Source organism: Falco rusticolus, chromosome Z (genome assembly GCF_015220075.1).
Source record: "Falco rusticolus isolate bFalRus1 chromosome Z, bFalRus1.pri, whole genome shotgun sequence".
Taxonomy (NCBI): domain Eukaryota; kingdom Metazoa; phylum Chordata; class Aves; order Falconiformes; family Falconidae; genus Falco; species Falco rusticolus.
Genome location: NC_051210.1, coordinates 84,214,114 through 84,233,532, shown reverse-complemented (window position 1 = coordinate 84,233,532; position 19,419 = coordinate 84,214,114). Strand labels below are relative to the sequence as shown.

The 19,419-nt window shown below is 41.1% G+C and overlaps 1 protein-coding gene across 10 annotated transcripts in view; it reads left to right on the top strand.

Annotated features, from left to right (window-relative positions):
• Positions 1 to 19,419, top strand: part of ATP8B1 (ATPase phospholipid transporting 8B1) — a 42,903-nt gene that overhangs the window by 5,929 nt on the left and 17,555 nt on the right. For 4 of the 10 annotated variants that reach the window (XM_037373745.1, XM_037373748.1, XM_037373743.1 and 1 more), the window contains 9 exons: positions 9,904 to 10,096; positions 13,591 to 13,688; positions 14,847 to 14,960; positions 15,500 to 15,598; positions 15,704 to 15,765; positions 16,203 to 16,275; positions 16,369 to 16,439; positions 17,650 to 17,732; positions 19,192 to 19,350. In XM_037373745.1, the coding sequence (XP_037229642.1) occupies positions 9,916 to 10,096; positions 13,591 to 13,688; positions 14,847 to 14,960; positions 15,500 to 15,598; positions 15,704 to 15,765; positions 16,203 to 16,275; positions 16,369 to 16,439; positions 17,650 to 17,732; positions 19,192 to 19,350 (940 nt within the window). In that variant the 5' untranslated portion in view covers positions 9,904 to 9,915. The other 6 variants (XM_037373749.1, XM_037373750.1, XM_037373746.1 and 3 more) reach the window with 6 other exon arrangements.

The window sequence follows — 19,419 nt, the reverse complement described above, 5'->3', positions numbered from 1 at the left end:
TGGTGGGAATTCTGAGTCACCTCACATTAGGTATGTGTTGGCAGTTTCAAGGTGGGAACTTTCTCCAGGGTCACAGTGCAATTAAGAAGGTGTGGAGTTTGTTGCCTTACTACCTTGGATTTGATTAGCTTACACTCTCAAGTGTGGTTTGAGCATACTTATTTCAGAAAAGCATGCCTGACCCAGAATGTCTTTACTGTAGGTGGAATTGCTGAGCTGTGGGAGCTCTGACAGACAAGCACACACCCCTGCTTATTTCCTCAGTTCTGATGCATTTCCGTTTGAGCAGTTTGGCTGTGAGCTGACCCATTTGCAGCGCATGGTGTAAGTGTTCAGTAGTTCTGTTTTCCTGAAGCAGCTCTGGCAACTGGGGTGTGCCTCTGTGTCAACTGCCAAGAACCTGATTGTCCATGATGTCTGGTCAGAGTCTGCTTGTCAGTTGTACCAAGCACCAAGCCGTGCCAGTTCCTGTTGTTGTTGGGGCCACTTAAGATGATACTAAAGGGCGCGCACTGTATAGGATATGTTCTGAATTACAGGCTGTGATTTTTTTGCCTAATGCAAGGTGTACTTGGTTGGCCTAGAGGAGTTGAGGCTTCAGCTTCAGGATTCAGTTTGCCCCATTTCTAATGTACTGCCCTGATGGTACTTGATAGAGACTGCCTCAGATGAGCAAGAACGTGCCTCCAGTCACAGCTGACTTGAACTAGTTACCTAAACGCTTGAAGTTGCCTTTCTCCAAGACCTTTCAAGAGCTTCATTTCGCCATGGCCATGGCATACTGTAAGAATGCACACTGAAAGTCAGTGTGTTTCAGAACAAATGACAGACAAAATCGGTCGCGTTGAAGATGTAATTTTGGAGGTGTTCAATTATTTCAAAGTAGTCATTGAATGAAGTAAATGTAACTGTTATGTATGAAGTAGCAGTATAAACTGATGTGCTTAAAGAGTGTCATTTGCATGGCAATCTAGCTGAAGCTTAGTAGTGTTTGGAATTAAGGTTATTTCCTTGGCCCATTTGTGCAGAATCATGCTATTTTGAGTAACTACTGGGTTTTTGTCTTAAAATGTCATAAGGATTAGCTAGAAGGTTGGAGTTGCTCAGAAGATAGACTCTTACCTGCCTGTCCAAGCGCTTGTTACCAGTAAAATTGCATATCTGTTTTGAGTAATATGTGATCTGTCTCTTATATTTTGGAAGCAAATCTGGTTTTATTATTTGCCTGTTTCCTTATAGAAGGTCTTGTTACAGGTAGATTAGTTGATTAATGCATTTTTAATGAAGAATGATACTCTATTAAAGCATTTGGCAGGGATCATGAAGTGAGAATGGAAATGCAATATCCTGCCATCGAAGGACTTTGGTTTTGACTGCTGCTTTGTGAGGACTAAATAACAAGCAAGAACTGCAGAACCATTAACTGAACCCATGTTGCCAATTTGATGATTATCAGACTGGGAGATGGACTGCTGTGCAGTGTCCCAAAGTAACAGTTCTTTTGGAGGTCCTGTAATGCTCACCTACAGCTATTATCTCATTTTGTTGTTTGTACCAGCCGGTGGAAAGTTAGGTGGCAACCTCTTTTTAGACTGTAGGAATTTCACTTTACAAATAAAACCAATAGTACTTTGGTTTCTCTCTGATATTTACAAAATCCTTGGAGAATTTGTGTGGTGAGAAGCTGGGCTCCTGGTGTGATTTACGACCCCTTCCTCTGTGTTTCATGCTATGAAAACAGTCTTGCATTTAAGCAACTGCATTGGAAGTATTCATCCCATAACTCAACAGGAATCGTTTTTCTGACGCCCTAAGAACAGCAATAGCTAATAATAGCCGTATGAATTGCAGCCACCAGGTGAAAAAAAATCTTTGCATGTTGATTGGATGAACCATCCATATCCTTTGTATTGTGCTGCTCATTGCCTCTGTTCTGTTTTAAGCTGATTTTTTTTTCCTTCTGTTTGAAGCCCACTGTTGTCTTTTTAGATTGAGAATGCTAGCCTTAAGGCAAAATGCATGCACCTTTCTATATGTCCTGCTCTACTATGTACAGCAGAGCTTCCTTTTTCTGAAGCCATCTCCGTTCCTTGGAGTTCTGCTGAATTTGATGGTTTTGTTAGTAGCATGAAGAGGTGGGGGTTACCCAGTCATGTCTCGGTGTGCCCTACCTAGATGTTTCAGACCCCCTTTTCCACAGTCAGGTTTACAAAATGGTCATCTGAATTAAATGCTTTGCTTTGTATCTGCATTATTAGAAAGGATGGATAAACTGATCCTTAGGAAGTGGTTGTTTACTTGCCCAGGACTTGATACTGGTGACCAGGTTAGTTTAAAGAAACAAAACTGCAACCTTACTCAAGAGTGCATCATGAGCTGTCTTTTCAATCACAAACTTCAGTTCTCAAACATTGTTAGAGCCATTCTTTAAATGTTTGCCCATGGATGCAAAATAATTCTTTAAACCTGTCAGGGTATAAGCTTGGGTATGGACTTGAGCCTCTTAAATACAGGTGTCTGCTTTGACAGAGCCATCAGAGGACTCTGTGGGCTCAGATTTCTTTTTTGGTTGTTTGGATTGCAGTGCTGCAAGTGTCTGTTCACTCTTGCTCTGTTTACCTAACAGGCTGTCTTTGTTTCATGCTCCCTTTTTAGCTTAGAATCTGTTATAGGCAAGATGAGCAGCAATGTGTTACAGCTGAAGATGGCAGAATAATTACTTCTATCTCTTAGGGGAAAATGTAAGTGCACTAATTGGGCATCTGCTAGAAGGTCCTTGGGGGGGGGGGGGGGAACCCCCACCCCACAGATTAATGTTTAACATGGTGTTCTAGCTGCAGTTTTGGAAGTGTGCTTTCAGTCTTCCTGTGAGTAGGCTTTGCTTTTCATTATTTCTCCAGTAACACATAGTCAAGAAATAAATCTAGTAAGTATAGGAAGGCTTTTAAAAACATGCATATTGATAAATACGGAAATTGTACCTGAGTGGAGAAATTTCAAAATTAAATCATTGTGGTTTTTTAACTGTTACTCTATTGCAACATTATTGCTGCTGACAAGGAAAACAAGTAACATTTGACTAGTTCAGTGTTCGAGCTCCAGGTAGAGTACTGGCTTAAAAATGTTTGATGGAGTTTACCAAGTGAGATTGAAATAGGTTCTCATTTTTTTGAACAGGACGTTGGTGATAGTGTTCTATAGCAATGTTTTTACTGTTTTATTGGAGAAGACTATTGCCCTATTGGTTTGCAAAATGCATTTCCTTGTTTCACAACTGTATGAAGCCTGACAGCTTTATGTTCAGATTAAGGGCTTGGCACATGAACATAATTCAAAAAATGTGGAATTGGTGTAGCTATGGAAGTTTCAGTGTTTGCCTTCTGCCTGCCAAGGCAGTGATTAGTCAACTGCTGTTTAGATTTCCTTTTGGGATCATCTTGACAGGTGCCCAAGAAAGACCTCATTCAGGGGCTTACTGAGGCAGGAAGCTTGTCTGCATTTACCTGGGCTTTGCTTTGTTTTGTATCGGTGGTTTTTTGTTGTTTGTGGTTTGGGTTTTTTTTTTATTTGTAGTGATGGCTGTTGTAATCTTTCTAGAGTGAACAAATCTGGGACAGACCCAATATATCTGAAGATTAGGCTTTTCATGTATTTACTTCTTTTAATAGGTAGTTAAATATCAGTGAAACAGCTTGATGTAGCTTTTTTGTCCTATTTAAACTCCAGAGAACTAAAGTAGTTCAGAAAGATCTCTCTGAGCTTGCTTTTTGTACTCTTTGAGTTTGCTTTATGACTCTTAATTAAAATATTGGTGGTGTTACATTCTAAACCAACAGTCCACGGCAAGGTTTGGGAAATTGTTGTGCTAGGCACTGCCTGAATGTGTGGGATTGTCATATAGAACAACGTGCTAAGGAGACAGTGGTGGGCTGTAAGCTGTGTGCATGTTGTCAAGGGACTGATGACTGACGGGTATGTAATTGTTAGGCTTGTTCTGCTTCATGTCATGGACTTTTATATCCACAATAAATAAAAATAAGAAATTTAGTAGCATGTTAATTCTTTTACTATACATACATCTTGTTCTAGATGGATCTGTAACTTTGTTTTAGGGTCACTTTGAGTGACGATCTGATTTGCAGCATTGAAGTTATGCTCCCTGTGACCCCAAGTTCTTGCAACAGTGTCATAGGCAGTGACTACCCAGAGGAGAATTTAGAGTAAGATTTTTTTGTTGTTTTTTACTGCCTTCAAACAAGTGCAGTAAATACTTTTTTTACAAGGATTAATTTATTCCTCATAAGCTGGTACTACTTGCCCTGAGGCATGAGCAGACACAAAACCTGAGTGACCAAAGCACTGTGGAATTTGCACCTGAGTTTTCTGCCCTCTTAGTAAATTCAGGCAGGTATAGTTAAACTTGTCTTTAATACTATTTTCATCTCTTTTACCTCCCTGTACATCAAGCCCTGCTTTGGATCAGATTAATTTTCTAAGTTAAGGAGACTGTTGCAGAACTGGGAGCTAACTGTTGCTTCCTGCCAGCCTGGGCAGCATGGCTGCCCCGTCAATGCCTGCCAAGCTCGGAGCCAACGCCAGCCTTGCAAAGGAGATGGTCTTTGTAGCCGCACTGGCCACCCCACTGCAAGTGAAGTGAAAGCAGCTGCAGTTCCAGTTGTCAGTACTCCGCACACCTGCTCTCAGAGGCTGGATGGGTTTGTTTAATGTAAGGGTTTCTGCTTTTGTGACTTACCTGAGGTGGAGTGAAAGCCCCATCTTCAAGTCAGTAACTAGAAAATGAAGACCATACAAGCAAGAAACAACTTTTTAGAGTCATCTTTTGAGTATTTTATCAAGCAGCTTCTAACAACTGGGTTGTTCCATCTGAGGCCCTCCAAGAACTGTTTCCACAGGCACCTTTACAAAGGCACCTCTGTAAATTTTGGCAGCATTAGAAGTTATTTCAGAATTTAGGGGAGTTACTGGTGTGTAGCGCTTCTGGTGGGCTGGAGTTTGCTGCCCTTGCAAACGCATAGCTTGATCCCCAGGCAGCAGGATCCTTTGGGGCTTAAACTTGTAGCCTGCATTACATGTAGTCAAGTGGATCTCGTTTTATGAAATGCTTGTTCTGTCTCTGAGAAGAACTCTGCAGCTTTTCTTGCATTGGAATGTTGTTTTTCTAATTATTTTTCTTTTCCACTGCATATGTTCTAACATCATTATTGATTGAACCTAAGCTTGATGTGAGATATGATGCTTTCAGAGAAATTTCTAAAGCTTATTTATTTGTAGCTTTTTTTATTAGTCCATTCAATGCAAGAGCCATAGAAGCAGTGTTCATATCTGGTTGTGTTGTTGTGAGATGGGAAGAGCAGGTGGGATCTTGTTTGAAACCGTTTTACATCCAGCTCCAGCAAACCAAACCCTTTTTTTGACTTGGTGGAAAGACCATTTTGTAAGTGATTGTTATTTCAGCTCAAGTCTGAACATAAGCAGTGCACACAAACATAAGAAATTGTCTGTCTGTCTTCTGAGAGTAGATCCCTTTAAGAATGGACCATTGCTTTTATTTTATTTTAGTGTTGTTCATAAATAGTTTGTTTCTCTTGCATGGCATAGCTTTTCTAGCTTTTTTTTAAAAAAAAACAACACTATGGTGCCTTTTTTTCTCTTCAGAATAGTGACTGCTGCAAAAATCAGTCGTGGCCACCTCTTTCTGCTGTGTTTAATTCATCTTTGATTTCAGTTGTGTCTGTTCTCAATCCAGGTGCCAGAGGATGTGCACTCTCCTCTCTTTCTGTCCCCTGCTGGCTCAAGATTAGTTGGCACCTCTGCTGCTCTGTGCTGCTGGTTCCTCCTGTCTCCTCTTTCACATCGTGATCCGTCTCCACCTTCCCCTGAACTTCTGACATCGTGTTGACATCCCACCTAGCCCTTTTCATGCAGACTAGGTGTCAAGAAACTTAACTCTAAACCAATTTGTCACCCTTTCACTGGAAGACTCCTTTGTCCTTGGCCCTGCAACACCTCTGTGCTCTCTTCCAACTGTGGGTGATTTTCTGCAGTCTCCTAGCCAGCCCTGGGCTCCTCTGCTGCCACGTGCTCACCAGCAGCCCTGCCTGTGACCCCCATCAGTCAGGCCGCTGTCCCCTTGGCTGCTGTTGGTCCCCCAAAGGCAGGGTACATACGGAGCATGCAGGCAGCGATGCTTGCCAGGAGACTCTGCCAGCTACCGGGGATGTTAGCAATGAGGGCTTTGAGCGCAGAGATGGTGTCCTCCGTGTTTTATGGTATCAGGGTTAGTAAATGCTGCCTGTTGTTGTCTTCTGCAGCAATGATAGTGGTGGTGCCTGCAGCACAGATCAGCTCAGCAGGCAGAGTTGTGCTGCCTGCAAGGTAACAATGAGATTTCCTTTATTAGTGGGATTTTCCAGTTGGCAGTTTAGTTCTTTGAGGGGGTGAATACAGTTGATTTGAACTTCCCCCCAACAAATCATTGCACTGGCGTTTCCAGCTAGCATCACAGGCTGCTTCTGTTTGTATTTTAGGTATTTCCATTTAGCTATGCATCTATAATAGAAAACAAGTGCAGTAGATTTTTTTGACATCCCATCTAACCCTTTGCATGATTAATTAGTTTATTAATCATTAATCAGTTAATCAGTTAAGATTAATAGACTAAAGGCTGAATCTCTGTGTGTGCCGGAGGTACAAGCTTATTTTGTCTTAGAGTGAGGGCAATTCAAAGATCTGGTGATATTTTTTGTTTTAAGGACAGCACGTGTAAGGATCTTCTACTCTGCCTCGCCAGCAGTCCCCAGGTAAGGTATTAGCATGGTAGAATCCTTGACTGCTGCAGGGCTTCTTGCAGTCATGTATATTCTAGATATATTTCAAAGAGGAATTGAGCATTACATCCTGTTCTAAAAGGACTTTGTCTAATATTCAAACAATTTGAGATTGAAAACATATGGAATTTCTTCTGTCTGAACAGACATACAGTGCAAAGAAAATCTTGAGTATCTGTAAACCCTAAAGTAGGCATGTGGTTGAAGAGTCTGACCTTGGCTTGCTTGCAAGGCTAAGGCATTATTGGCTAAAGGCAGGATTATTCATATCCCTGTTTAGATTGAGAAAGTTGGGAAAAGTCAGCATTTGTGCTGGCTTTAAGTACTGCTCAGCAAGTTGGAGTTTGCAGGAGACTAACACCCAATTCAGCAGTGTCGTCTGGCTTGCCGAGGGAATGAAACCTCAACATAACCTGGGGCTCCTGAGCCACCTGCCTGCAGCTCCACAGCAAGGCACCGTGGTGGTCCACGGGGGCTGTATAGCCAGCTGCTTGCCCCACCAGGTGCGAGAAGCCATGTGGATTGCATCATGGACCAGTTCCTGTGATGATGTCAGTGCATGTTGTCCTGGCCCTGTGTATTAAGTTGTTGAGTAGGTTGCTCTGGAGGTAAATTTTTGGTTCAGGTTTCTGGTTAATACTTTTCTTCCTTTCTGTATCAGGTGAAATATGAGATTTTTTGTGGATGGAGTGGTAGTCAAGAAAGAACAAAAGAAGTAAAAAGAGGAGAAATAAACCAAAATATTAAGGGAGGTATTCAGGTGCCCGAATTTGAGCTTGAATCTCCTGCATCTTGAGGAGTATTGCATAACTCCAAGGCTATTTAGGAAAACAAACAACCTTTTCACAAAAATTTCAGGTTCCACAACAGTGTTAGTGACTAGCTGTCATATTCCTGGCTAATCACTTCAGTGAGCAGCTCCAACAGCTTGAGTGGGTAGTGGAAGAAGTAGCATTAATTCATATTAAATCAAACTGTGTGTTCATATGATACTTGCTGGTTTTGGTTTATTTCATAAACTGGCAGTCTTGAAACATTAGCCTGTGCGCTGGGTGAGCACTGCAGTGCCTCGGCTCATGAGTGTTGCATGCTTTGGGCTCCCAGCCAACAGCCATGTCATTTGAGTAGCATATTAAGTGCTCATGTAATATTTATGTCTGTCTTTATAGGAGATATTAAGGAGGGGGGACAATTCAGCTTTGCAAAAATAGAAACTAAGGTGGATGTCAATAGGGTTTGGTGTCAGCCTCAATGATTGCTGGTTTTGTAAGCAACAGCATATGGTGTATAGGGTGGCACTGGCCTTCATTTGTGACACCAGGCTCTTTTTGCAAGATGGGTCAACAGATGGGTACTTGGTAGCTAGCTGCTGTGCATGTTAGGTTACTTGGCTGCAGCAATCTTTTAACTTGGTTTTATTTTGAAGTTGCCAGGGAGCGGCAACAGGGAGCCGATGGGGGTCCCAGGACATGCAAGGCAAGTGGGACAGACCCCAAGGCCGTGGTGACGTCTTGCCACAGGCAATGCCACAGTGATGAGGCAGGTCCAGGGTCAAGCCGGGAAGTTGATGTGTAGTTCAGGCTTAGTATCAGGCCCAGCGATGCCTTCAGAGGTCCACAGTGTCCAGAGTTGAAGGGAGCATGGGCAGCTCAGCTGGAGACCAGCTCGCCTCCAGTGCAGTTCAGACAGGGCCTGTGGGCTGAGCCAAAATGTGGCTCCTGGTCCCGTGGGTGTCAGGGGGCTGGGACATGGCTGGTCAGGGCCAGAGAGGTGTATTGGTGTTCTCAGGGCCCTGGCAGAAATGGCTGAGGTGATGGAGCACCCCGTCCTCCTGTTGGTTTTTTGATTTTATTACAGTTGTTACAATGCCTTTCACAGACAGCATAGAACCTCTTTGGAAATTGCTAATCTGCAGAAACTAGTGCAAGTAACTTAAGCTTCCATACAACAAATTTGGATGTTGCATGGTTAGAGATGAACAGGACACGCTCGTCAGAATGGCCTGAACCCGTGAACCAGATCAGTTACTAAAATGCCGGGACGTCCAGCAAGGTGACTAACTGACCACATGTGGATGAAGACCACCTAGGAGTTGTCCAGGTGGTTGGCTGCTGGTGTTGGTTGGAGGGGGTTACACATGAGTAGATGGTTTCTGGATTTTGTTTACAAGCAGATAGCTTACGCTGTAGAAATTCTCGATTATCTAAAATGCTGGAGGAGGATGGGATCCCCTATTGCATGTCAGGCTCCTGTGTGAGGTCAGCACTGCAGCAGCCCAAGTCACAATGATGTTGGGAGGTTTTCAAGAACTATAGTTTAAGTAAACTTTATGGAAAGTGGAGATCCCTTTTTGGAAGATAATGTGCTAATGCTCAAGGATTAGGGAACACATGCACTTTCTGAAAAGCTTCAGGCAGAGGAATGCACATACACATCAGCTTCAACTGACCAGTCTTGTGTGTTGAACCACAAATTAGTTATAAACTCCCTCGGGTATTTGAACACCAAGATGTGGGATCTTGCAATGGTGAACACTGATGTTTGGCCTGTGGGGAGATGAGGGGAAGCAAAGGCTGATTTGCGTGAGACTGGGCAGACCAGGATGGAGAACCAACTGTGTGACCTGAACCCTTGACAGCATGACCCATGCTGGCCCAGGGCTGGGTGCCTGGTTCCTTGCCCCAGCGTGGCCAAGCAGGACTGCAGGTCCTGTGGCTCCGCAGGGGATGATGTAATGAGCAGTAGGAGGCAAATGTTTGTGGGCTCCCTGGTTCCTACATCCCGCTCAAGGTGTCCTCTATCACAAGTGCAGGGCGTTCCTTAGTCTTTTGTGTGAGCATGTGTAATTACATATGGCAGAATGGTAATGAAGGACTTGCTGTGAAAATAACTGCCTCATGACTTGGGTCTGTGCTTGAAAACTGAGCCTGTGCTCTGCGCTGTTCAAAGGAAACTGGTTTCAAATGTGGGTTTTGGTGACCAGCATCAACAGAGATGTGGTTTCCAGCACTTGCTACATTAACTCCTTTCCCTAATTTTTATAAAATGGTCATAGGGTGCTAGCAGCATGAGCTCAGAAAGGGATTCGGAGACCACCTTTGATGAGGATTCCCAGCCTAATGATGAGGATATGCCATACAGTGATGATGAAACTGAGGATGAATTGCAGAGTCAGCAGCCTCCGGTTGAACCAGGACAAAACCAAATCAACAGAGACACTGAGGAGAGCCAAGAACAATTGAAAAAAGGTAAAGTTATGACAGAAATATGATTTGGGTAGCAAATGGTCCTGAATACAGAGGCTGAGCTACACATGGATCAGTTTGACTTTTGCGCTTATTTGTTAGGTAGGATTTGGAATGGCTTGTCTGAATCTGTGGAGGAGTAATTGATGGCAATTCAATTTAACAAATGTCAGAATGAAAATCAGTGTCATTCCAGTCTGTAACCAGAGTTCTGTGCCACTGTTTATTGTATACAGCTGATGATCTGCACAGTGACCTTGCCACAGTTAAGGCAGTCCCTAGATGTATGTAGCCTGTGGCCTGAGAACTGCTCAAACAAAACTTCAGATGCTTGTCTTCCCCATCATCTGGAAACTTGAACCAGCATAAACCAATTTGTTGTGGTTTAGTCAGTTGGTTTGCTTCAGCTCTTGCACAGATGAGATTCTGGCTTCAATGCTAATTTTGTAGCCTCATGATTTTATTTATTTGCAGTAGTTTCAAAATCACAAAAAGGTGAGTAGGAGGAGTTCAAAGAAACACATCAAGTGCAGTCTGTGCTGCTGCCAGCATAGAAATGTAAATGGGAGGAACCTTTCTGGCATGTTTTAGACATACCTATCCTTAACCTCTTTCCAAGGAAAGTCTGTAACTCCCCTAAATACCCCCTTTTTCAGTGTTGCAGTGCGAGTACTTTTTATTTAACCAAGGCCTGTTTAATACATACAGATTTCTTCCTGTTTGTGTACCAATAAGGAACAGTTGATCACCTCCCATTTTATAACTACCTATTACATGTTTTCATTTTATAACCACCTATTATGTGTTTAGTTTTGAGGGGTTTTTACGATGACTGAGGTATAATAGTCTATAGAATAAACACATCATCCATCATATTTTTGTGAGTTCTCATCATGACCATTGCTTGACTCCCCTCCCTTTTTTTGTTAATGTCTTTTCCTCCAGATACTTTATTTTGTAGATGTGGTACACAAGTAACCACAGGTTTGCTTTGTGGCCTAGTATAAGCACAAGAGGGGAAAAAAAAAAAAAACAACAACACCCCCCCCCCCCTCCCCCAGGACCTCCTACACCTTCAGTTTCATTTCTGAAGTGTACTGTGCCTTTTCCTTTATCCTGGTGAATTGGCAAGAATCTGAAATCAGAGAGATGAGTTTTGATTCTGCCTGCGAAAGGGCTCATAGCTCCTGCTGGTTCAGTGTAACCACAAGGTTCCACTGTCTGTACAGTTAATGTTACCCAAGTTATTATCCAAAATACGGACTAGAGCTATGGATATGGCAGAGTTCCTTTGAATGCTGAGCTAGGGCAAAAGCTTTAAGGAGGTAGGATGTGTTACCATGCAGGCTTGGTAGGCCAGTGTTCTTAACCAGAGAGCTTGTAAGCAATTGACAAACTTTGTCAATTTTTTTTAAATCTCTTTAGACCCTTTGGGGTTGGTTGGTTTGTTTGTTTAAATCCTTTTTGCCTGCTTTTTCTGGTTAGTAGATCATTTCCTGGCATGAGTTGCGGAACTTGTAGAATCTGTTGATTGGTTCAGTAGCTAATTATATTCAGGTAGTACTGGAACAGTGTCATCCTTTTTACTTCTTACTTTTTTCCCTCGACAAAGATCGTTTTCCCTTTATGTTCCTTTATAAATGATGAATTACTGATGCAGCTTCCCAAATATTAGGTATATTAATATGACTTCTAAGCAATTTAAAGTGGTTTCAGGTAGTTTCCTTCACACAGGTTTTATTTAAGACCTCATTTGCCAATTTTCTATCTGGGATGCTAAGGTTTTATCAACACTGCAATGTCTTTTGGGTGTGGTGAAGAAATGCTCTCCTAGACATGTTTACAATTTTCTTCAGTCCTGTCATTTTGGTAAAATTTAATAACTTTCTCAATTGATGCACTTCAGTAATGTTTATCTTCTTGTAAACTGAAACCTGGTCCTCCAGTATTTTTTTGTTTTAAATTTAATGTAAGGCAACTAAAACACTGTGACTCGCAGCACACCTATGTAAGCTCTGGCCAGGATGCACAATGTATCTTCATCACCTGCTGTATGCTTTCATTTATGCAATCTTAAATACAAGTGCTACAGCAAGATAAATATTTCTCTATTATCTTGTCAGCTTCCAACCAATGTGCTGGAAATGAAAGTTGTACAGTCACAGTAAAAATCCCAGATACGTCAAATGAGAACTTGTTTTATGTGTTGGGGGCGGGGAGGGTAAGGCTTTGAGCCTGGATGTGCATTTTTAAGTCTTAGTCAGCCTTACCAGACATGACTACGTTACAGCTGGCCCTTACAGCTCCTTCACAGCTGCTTCCCTGGCAGTGGCTGCCAGTCCCATGCCATGCCTCTGCCTCTGGGAGTTTCACACCATCCATGCTCTGTAGTGCTGGATGCACTTAGGTCATGGGAATCCCACAAAACCAAAAAAAGTGCCTATTAAGGACAATTAATGTGGGCTGGAGAAAAGGGGGAGATACTTGGCTGGTGAGTCTGGAAAGCTGAGTTTCAAAATACTGTCTGCTGCCTCCTTCGCAGGCAGGCAAAGTGCTCCTGTGAGTCGGCTTAAAAATGAATGAGTTCAGCAGGGAATCTTTTTGATGTGGGCAGGGCCTGAACTTGTGGGTGTGGGTAGCAGGATTAGTAGGGCTGTCTGTGATGCAGATTTAGGGGCTGGAAAGGGATTTGAAGGATCTGGAGGGAAAGAGGTAGTCTGTGAAAGAGGGGGCATGGAAGATAACTTGACAGCAGAAGTCACTCTAGGAGTAAATAGTGGCTGGCCAAAAGCTACCTATATCCTACAAAAGTATAGACCCTAGGCAGACTTCATAGGACTTAGATTAACGATAGGGACCTGAAGGCAGAGGTGGTGGTTTGTTAGCACTTCTGGTCCAAAACTTCAGAAGGCTGTTGCAGACATCACTTGTTTAGCTTTTGTTAAGTTTTACTGCAAAATGCAATTTGTGTTCCTAAGTTTTCAAGCAATCCAACAAAATGGATGGATGAAGAAATAAAATGAGTACTTCAGATCTTCACCTTTTTTGCGGCTGTAAATGAAAACCATTGCACATTATGGTTATAAGGAATAATTGGTTTTGAATGTTGAGTGGACCTTTTCATTTCTGGAAACCCTGTTTTGAGTGCTTAGCACTTCACAGGTATAACAAAAGTAAACCAAAATAAGGGAAAGAAGGGAATGTAGCATAAAAAAATGTTACCCTAATAGGTTTTCAGTTTCTCATAGAACTTGAAAATTGTTAATCAACACTCCTTCCTACCTCAGATTATATTTTAATTGTTAATAAATACAAATAGTGTGGAAACTTCTTGAAAACTTTTTTTTAGACTGTGTACTGAAAAGCAGGTACCAGTCTTGTTGCAGCTGAAAGTATCTTTAAAAGATGGCATTTGAGAGAGAACCTGAAACTGGCAGATTTGTTCGCTGGTGTCTGTAACAATCAGGTATTGACCCATTTTGCCTTGTCTCTTCCAGACTGCAGCTGGCAAGTTAAAGCGAATGATCAATACTTCTGCGAACAGCCCCAGTTTAAGAGAACTGTATTTCTGTGCTTCAAAAAAAGCAAATATGCAGTAAGTTTTCTTTATCTCAATTCTGTGCTAATAGTACTTGTTGGGGTGAATACTTTCCTAATCTTAGTAAGACCTTTCGAACCACTGGTGATTAGTATAAAAGCCACAATTAACGCTTCCTTAGGATTTCCCACAAAGGTGGGGAAATAGAACTGAATGGGAAGTATCGAGAGGCTTGTTAAAGACGAGATAGAGAATTAGAAGCCAAGTGCCCTCAGTCCGAATTCCGAGATTTATTTGCTCAGCTGTGGCTGTTGCAAACACCAGCACAGGTGTCATCTTTCATATAACAAGTCTCAGTGTAGTATTAAGCAATATCCTGATTAAGCTAAACTGTGACACTTAAAAATATATGTTTGGAATGTCTACTCTTTTAAACAGTGTCATTCTAAATCCACCCTATTATGTTAACTTTTCAAAGTAATAAAGCTATATGTGCTTGTATGTCGTACTGGTTGTGAGTGACAGAGGCTTGGCCTGTGGGGTGACACTGGGCTGTCCAGCTTTACCTGTGGTGCATTGGCTTGTGTGGTTCTCTTGTACCTACTGAGATACCTGCCTTGCAGACCTGAGGTAGTTTGGATTGTCTCATGCGTGACTATGAACATTTAATAGTAAAACTTCTACAACTGGAGCTATTCAAATGGAAGGTAGGGACTAGCACTCACGAGAGTTAACCTTCCTGAATCTGATGTTGTCCCTTCTGAATAAGTCTAATTAACAGTCCTTGGTGTCTGGATTCATTATTTGTAGTTTTTGCCCGAGACCAATTGTATCACTAATAGTGGCATCGTGTATTTAGCAAATTATGTCAAAAGGCATTACAGAGAAGATTGCCCAGGCAGAGGAGGGCACTGCCCTTTCCTCCCCTTCCCTGTGCTTATCTGGCAGTGCCACGTGCCCTGTTTCCGTTAACCCAGGGAGAGGCTGTAATCTTTCCACACTGTGACTGTGCAGTGCCCTGTAGTCCTTGGTGTAGCTAAAGCTTCATTGTGAGATGCCTTTTGGGGTATGTTAACGTCAGTGACACAGACCTTTTATGCCTTGTTTCATTAAGATCATGACCCAAGTAAAATGCTTTACTTAAAAATACAAATTGTACATTTGTAATGTAAGAATAATCTGCTGTTGTGAATGACGCTTGGCTTTCTTCAACAGGGAAATGCAATTAAAACATACAAGTACAACCCTGTCACTTTTTTACCAATGAATCTGTTTGAACAGTTTAAAAGAGCAGCCAACTTCTATTTCCTTGTTCTTCTCATTTTGCAGGTAAGAAAGACAGAGCAAATACTTAACTGTGAAGTTAACTGGAGGTGCTGATCTACAGAGCTGAATAATACTTAATGACACAATTCAGTGCTGTTTCTATCAGGAAACTGCAGGGTACTTTGTATGGGGCTGTATCACAAGTAGTACAGAAACTACGCCCATTTTAAAAGAAGTCTGGAACAGCCTACCCTAGCTTTGTATTGGCTAGGATGAGCTAGTTACAGAGTTCACAGATTTTGTGGGGAAAGTATGTTTCTTTTAGTCTGTAAAACACGATGACCTTAAGTTCCACTCATGAATCAGAAACACCCAACAGAAAATATGAGCGACCAGAGTTGTTAAAGAGCAGCCAATATTGAAACAGGGCAGCACGGTCGAACTCTCTTTCGAGAGTTTTGTTCGTCTTCACAACTTGACTTAAAATTCCTTCTGATGTGTTAGGTTTCTTTCTTATGTTATAGTCAGATCACTATTAAATGACTCTGGATTGAGCTGGATTGGTAATCCTGTACTGAATGATTTTTATTTGTCTTTTGCAGTCAATTCCTCAAATAACTACCCTGTCATGGTATACAACATTGGTGCCCTTACTCTTGGTGCTGGGAATAACTGCAGTCAAAGACCTAGTGGATGACATTGTAAGAAACATGTTTTGTTGATATGAAAAGCAAAAGAAAACAGTGTAGCTAATTTCTTTAATTGTGATACACAGTAGGGAGTACATTCTCTACTCCGGTTTTCAGGCTCGTCACAGGATGGACAACGAGGTTAATAATAGGACATGCGAAGTCATCAGAGAGGGAAGGTTTGTACTGTTCCCTTCTTAACTTTGGAAGTAGTGTTTGTTGCCTTGTTACTAAGCTTCATCCTAGATCTTAAAACGTAGATGACAGGGAAAGTTCAGCTGTTTGTTCTCTACCATCTGTGTGAAAACATACTTGAAAATGGAAGAGAATTGCCCAAAGGAGTAATTTAAACTTAATTCTGTGGCTCCAAATCTGTGCTAAGAGCATCTCCTTTGGAAAGGACAGAAATGCATATATAGGTGAAGAGGGAAGAGAAGAGGTAGGCTGACTTCTAAATTATAGACCCTCAACTAAACTGCAGTTTCCATAAAGAAAAAACACACCTTACCAAAGATGTAAGGTTTTTGTACTAAGGAATGATCAATATTTCAAGGTTTATAGAGTACATAGTGTTCTAGATTGAAGAGTAATAATTATTAAACTATCTTGATATTAGGTTCAAAAACACAAAGTGGAAAGACATTAAAGTTGGTGATATCATTCGTCTGAAGAAAAATACTTTCATTCCTGTAAGTGCTTTAGACATACTTGTTTTCTGTTTCTATAGTTCTCTACGAATCTTGACTTGGATTTATTTGATGCTTATTTATTTGTTTTTCCAGGCTGATATTTTGCTGCTCTCCAGCTCAGAACCAAACAGTCTCTGCTACGTAGAGACAGCTGAACTAGATGGGTAAGGTTCTGTTTAGTAGATTTCATAGATTTAATTTTGACTTACTTGTAAAAGAGGAAGAAGTGCGTATTTCAGACTCTGCTTGTCACTTGTTAAGCCACTACTGGAAAACTGTGTCCTGTTTTTGATCCTCACACTTCAAGGATCATGAAAGATTGGTGAGGGTCCACTGGAGTGCTGAAAAGATATTTGAAGTGTTGGAGAACATGACATATAAAGAAGGGGTGAAGGACTTGGATTTATTCAGCCTGGAGAAGAGAAGGGTGGTTTAATCATTGTTTCGATACCTCAAAGATAGTTACAGAGAAGATACTCTCTTCACAAGGATGTGCGTTGACAGGAGAAGCAGCAAAGGATATAAGTTGCTTCAGAGGAAATTCTATCTGCATTCAGGCATAACTGTTCTGGTAGTGGATAATTCTGACCATTGGAATAGGTTATGCAGAGAAGTGGTGGAATTTCTCACACTGGAAACAGTCAAAGCTTCGCTTGACAGGGCCTTGGATAACCTCATCTAAGGTCCAGCTTCCAACAGGAGGTTGGGCTATTGATTACCAGAGGTCTCTTCCAACCGAGTGGCAAAACAAAAATACATACTTTTCTGCAAAAGGTTTTCATAAAAACTGCTTAGATAATGTAAATCTTACTGTCTCTGTAACGTTTGCTTTGTAAATGTTGTTTTAGTTGATGTTGTCAGGAAAGCTAGTGTGGAATTCTTTTAGAAAAGTCCATAATGATATGGACTTCACCTAATGAGGTGAAATACCGATTTTTCTGAATGAACAGTGTATTCCTCACTCAACCTTTAGTAATCTTAAAAAGATAACTTATAACATCATGCAAAACAAGGATCTGTTTATGTTGTGAAAGGTTTGATCTCTTATCGGAGCTTTTAACAGCTATCCGATATTAAATACTGCTTTCAAATAACCATTACTTCAAACTTGATTGTTGCATTAGTAAACAATGATTGTGAGAGGCTTCATTTACTTACAGAGAGCAAAGGTAAAGGGGTAAGATTTCATTTGTGAAGAAAAGCAACCAGTGTAAGAACTAGTCATATGTTTCGTGAATGCTTCTTATGGCTTTGCCGTTGCTTCAAAGGGGGTTGGTACCTGTGGCATATTGACTTGCTTAAATTAATTTTGTTCAGACTTCTTTCCTGCATCCATGTTTTTGATAAAATGACCTTTTTATCCTTTCTTGTTAGTGAGACTAACTTAAAATTCAAAATGGCACTTGAAGTAACACACAGATATCTTCAAGAAGAAAGTGCGATGGCAGACTTTAATGGTTTGTACAGTTACATTCTTACAACTATTCCAGTGTTGCTCCAACAGTTTCAATGAAAGTAGATAAAACATGGGTGGGGATGGAAGCATTGCCAATGGTGGTTGTCATTCTGGAGTTAGTGGTTGCCTGGCTTTTGTCATAAGACAGCATCAGCAAGCTGCATGAGGAAATTGTGCTGCGGAACAAAATATAGTCTGTCTGAAAATGAGATTTTTGCCATGAATGAGCTATGGCACACTGAGTAGAGAGGATGGGGCCCTTTATTAATGTTTGCCTGCCTGTTTCCTTTGGAAAAAAAGGAAGTTTGCTGTTGGTTTTGCATCTGGAAATTATCTTCTGTTGTCCTTTTCACATTTATCGTTATGATGTAGCCACTTTCTGTGTGTGTTGTGGAAGCTTGAAGGGCAGGCAATCCTTTGTTTTACTGAGATGTGACGCAAAGTTTTATCTCAAGCTGGATTTTTTAGCCACTCTAAAATTGCAAATGCTTTAAAATAAAAAAAAAAAAAAGACAAAAGACTTAAACCAGCATGACGTGGAGAAGTAAGCAAGTAGGGACTGTTATTCCTGGTTTCCTCCAGTATAAGAACTGAGGAGCACAAAGTGAAATGAGCAGCTGACATATTCAAAATAAACAGAAGGGAGATGCTTTTTTGCACAATAGTTGTTAAGTTAAAATTCAGAGTTTGGCCTGAAACTGCCATTCTGTGCTCCTTGTAGCAGTCGGCAGTTATGCTGACGTTTATGTTTATTTGTTTTATTTCTGAATCAGAGTTTTCGTAATGGTAAGTGCAGCATGAACCAAAGTTCTAGGATGAGCTCAGTTTGGGGGATGGAAATGCAAATATATATGATCAAGTCACCAGTTGTAAAGTAGGCAGTGGGAATAGGGCAAGTCCTAAGAGTGGCAGTAAAACGTCACTTTTCAGCCATACTATTCAAGTATTTGGGTGGCGTAGCAATGCGTGGTGGCAACGTGTATCTGTAGCAATGCATTGCATGAGGGTTGTCTTCCCCTCGTTGGATTGTTGCTAGTTAGTCTTCAATGGCAAAATTAACTGAATGCCATGTTCGTGCTAGAGTGTAAGATCCAGAGAGATGCTTGCTTTTGTATGCAGGCCTTTGTTGAAACTTGAAAAATGTTAAAATTAAGGGTGAACAAAAAGTTCTCCCTTTGACAGTAAATGCTGTGTGTTCTGGTCTTGGTGCAGAAATGAATCCTTTCTGCTATTTCAATCTGGAAAGCAAAATACCACCCTAAGATACCATATTTAAAATACCAGCAGTACAGCACTGAATATTCATACACGCTAAACTTCAAAGGAATTGTTCATTCAGAACATTCATTTTCTCAAAAAAACCCAAATCTCATGAAGTAAAACTGCTTCTCTGGTGGATACAAATCAATGTGTTTTTATTTAACTATTGTATATTAAATGTATTCTTCAAACTTTTTTAGGTCTGATTGAATGTGAAGAACCTAATAACCGACTGGATAAGTTTACAGGAACATTATACTGGAGAAACACGACTTATTCACTGGATGCTGATAAGATTTTGTTACGTGGATGTAAAATCAGGAATACAGACTTCTGCCATGGAGTGGTCATATTTGCAGGTATTTATGAATTTAACATGTACAGTATTTACTAACTAAAAGCATGCCATATAGAGTGAAATTACATCT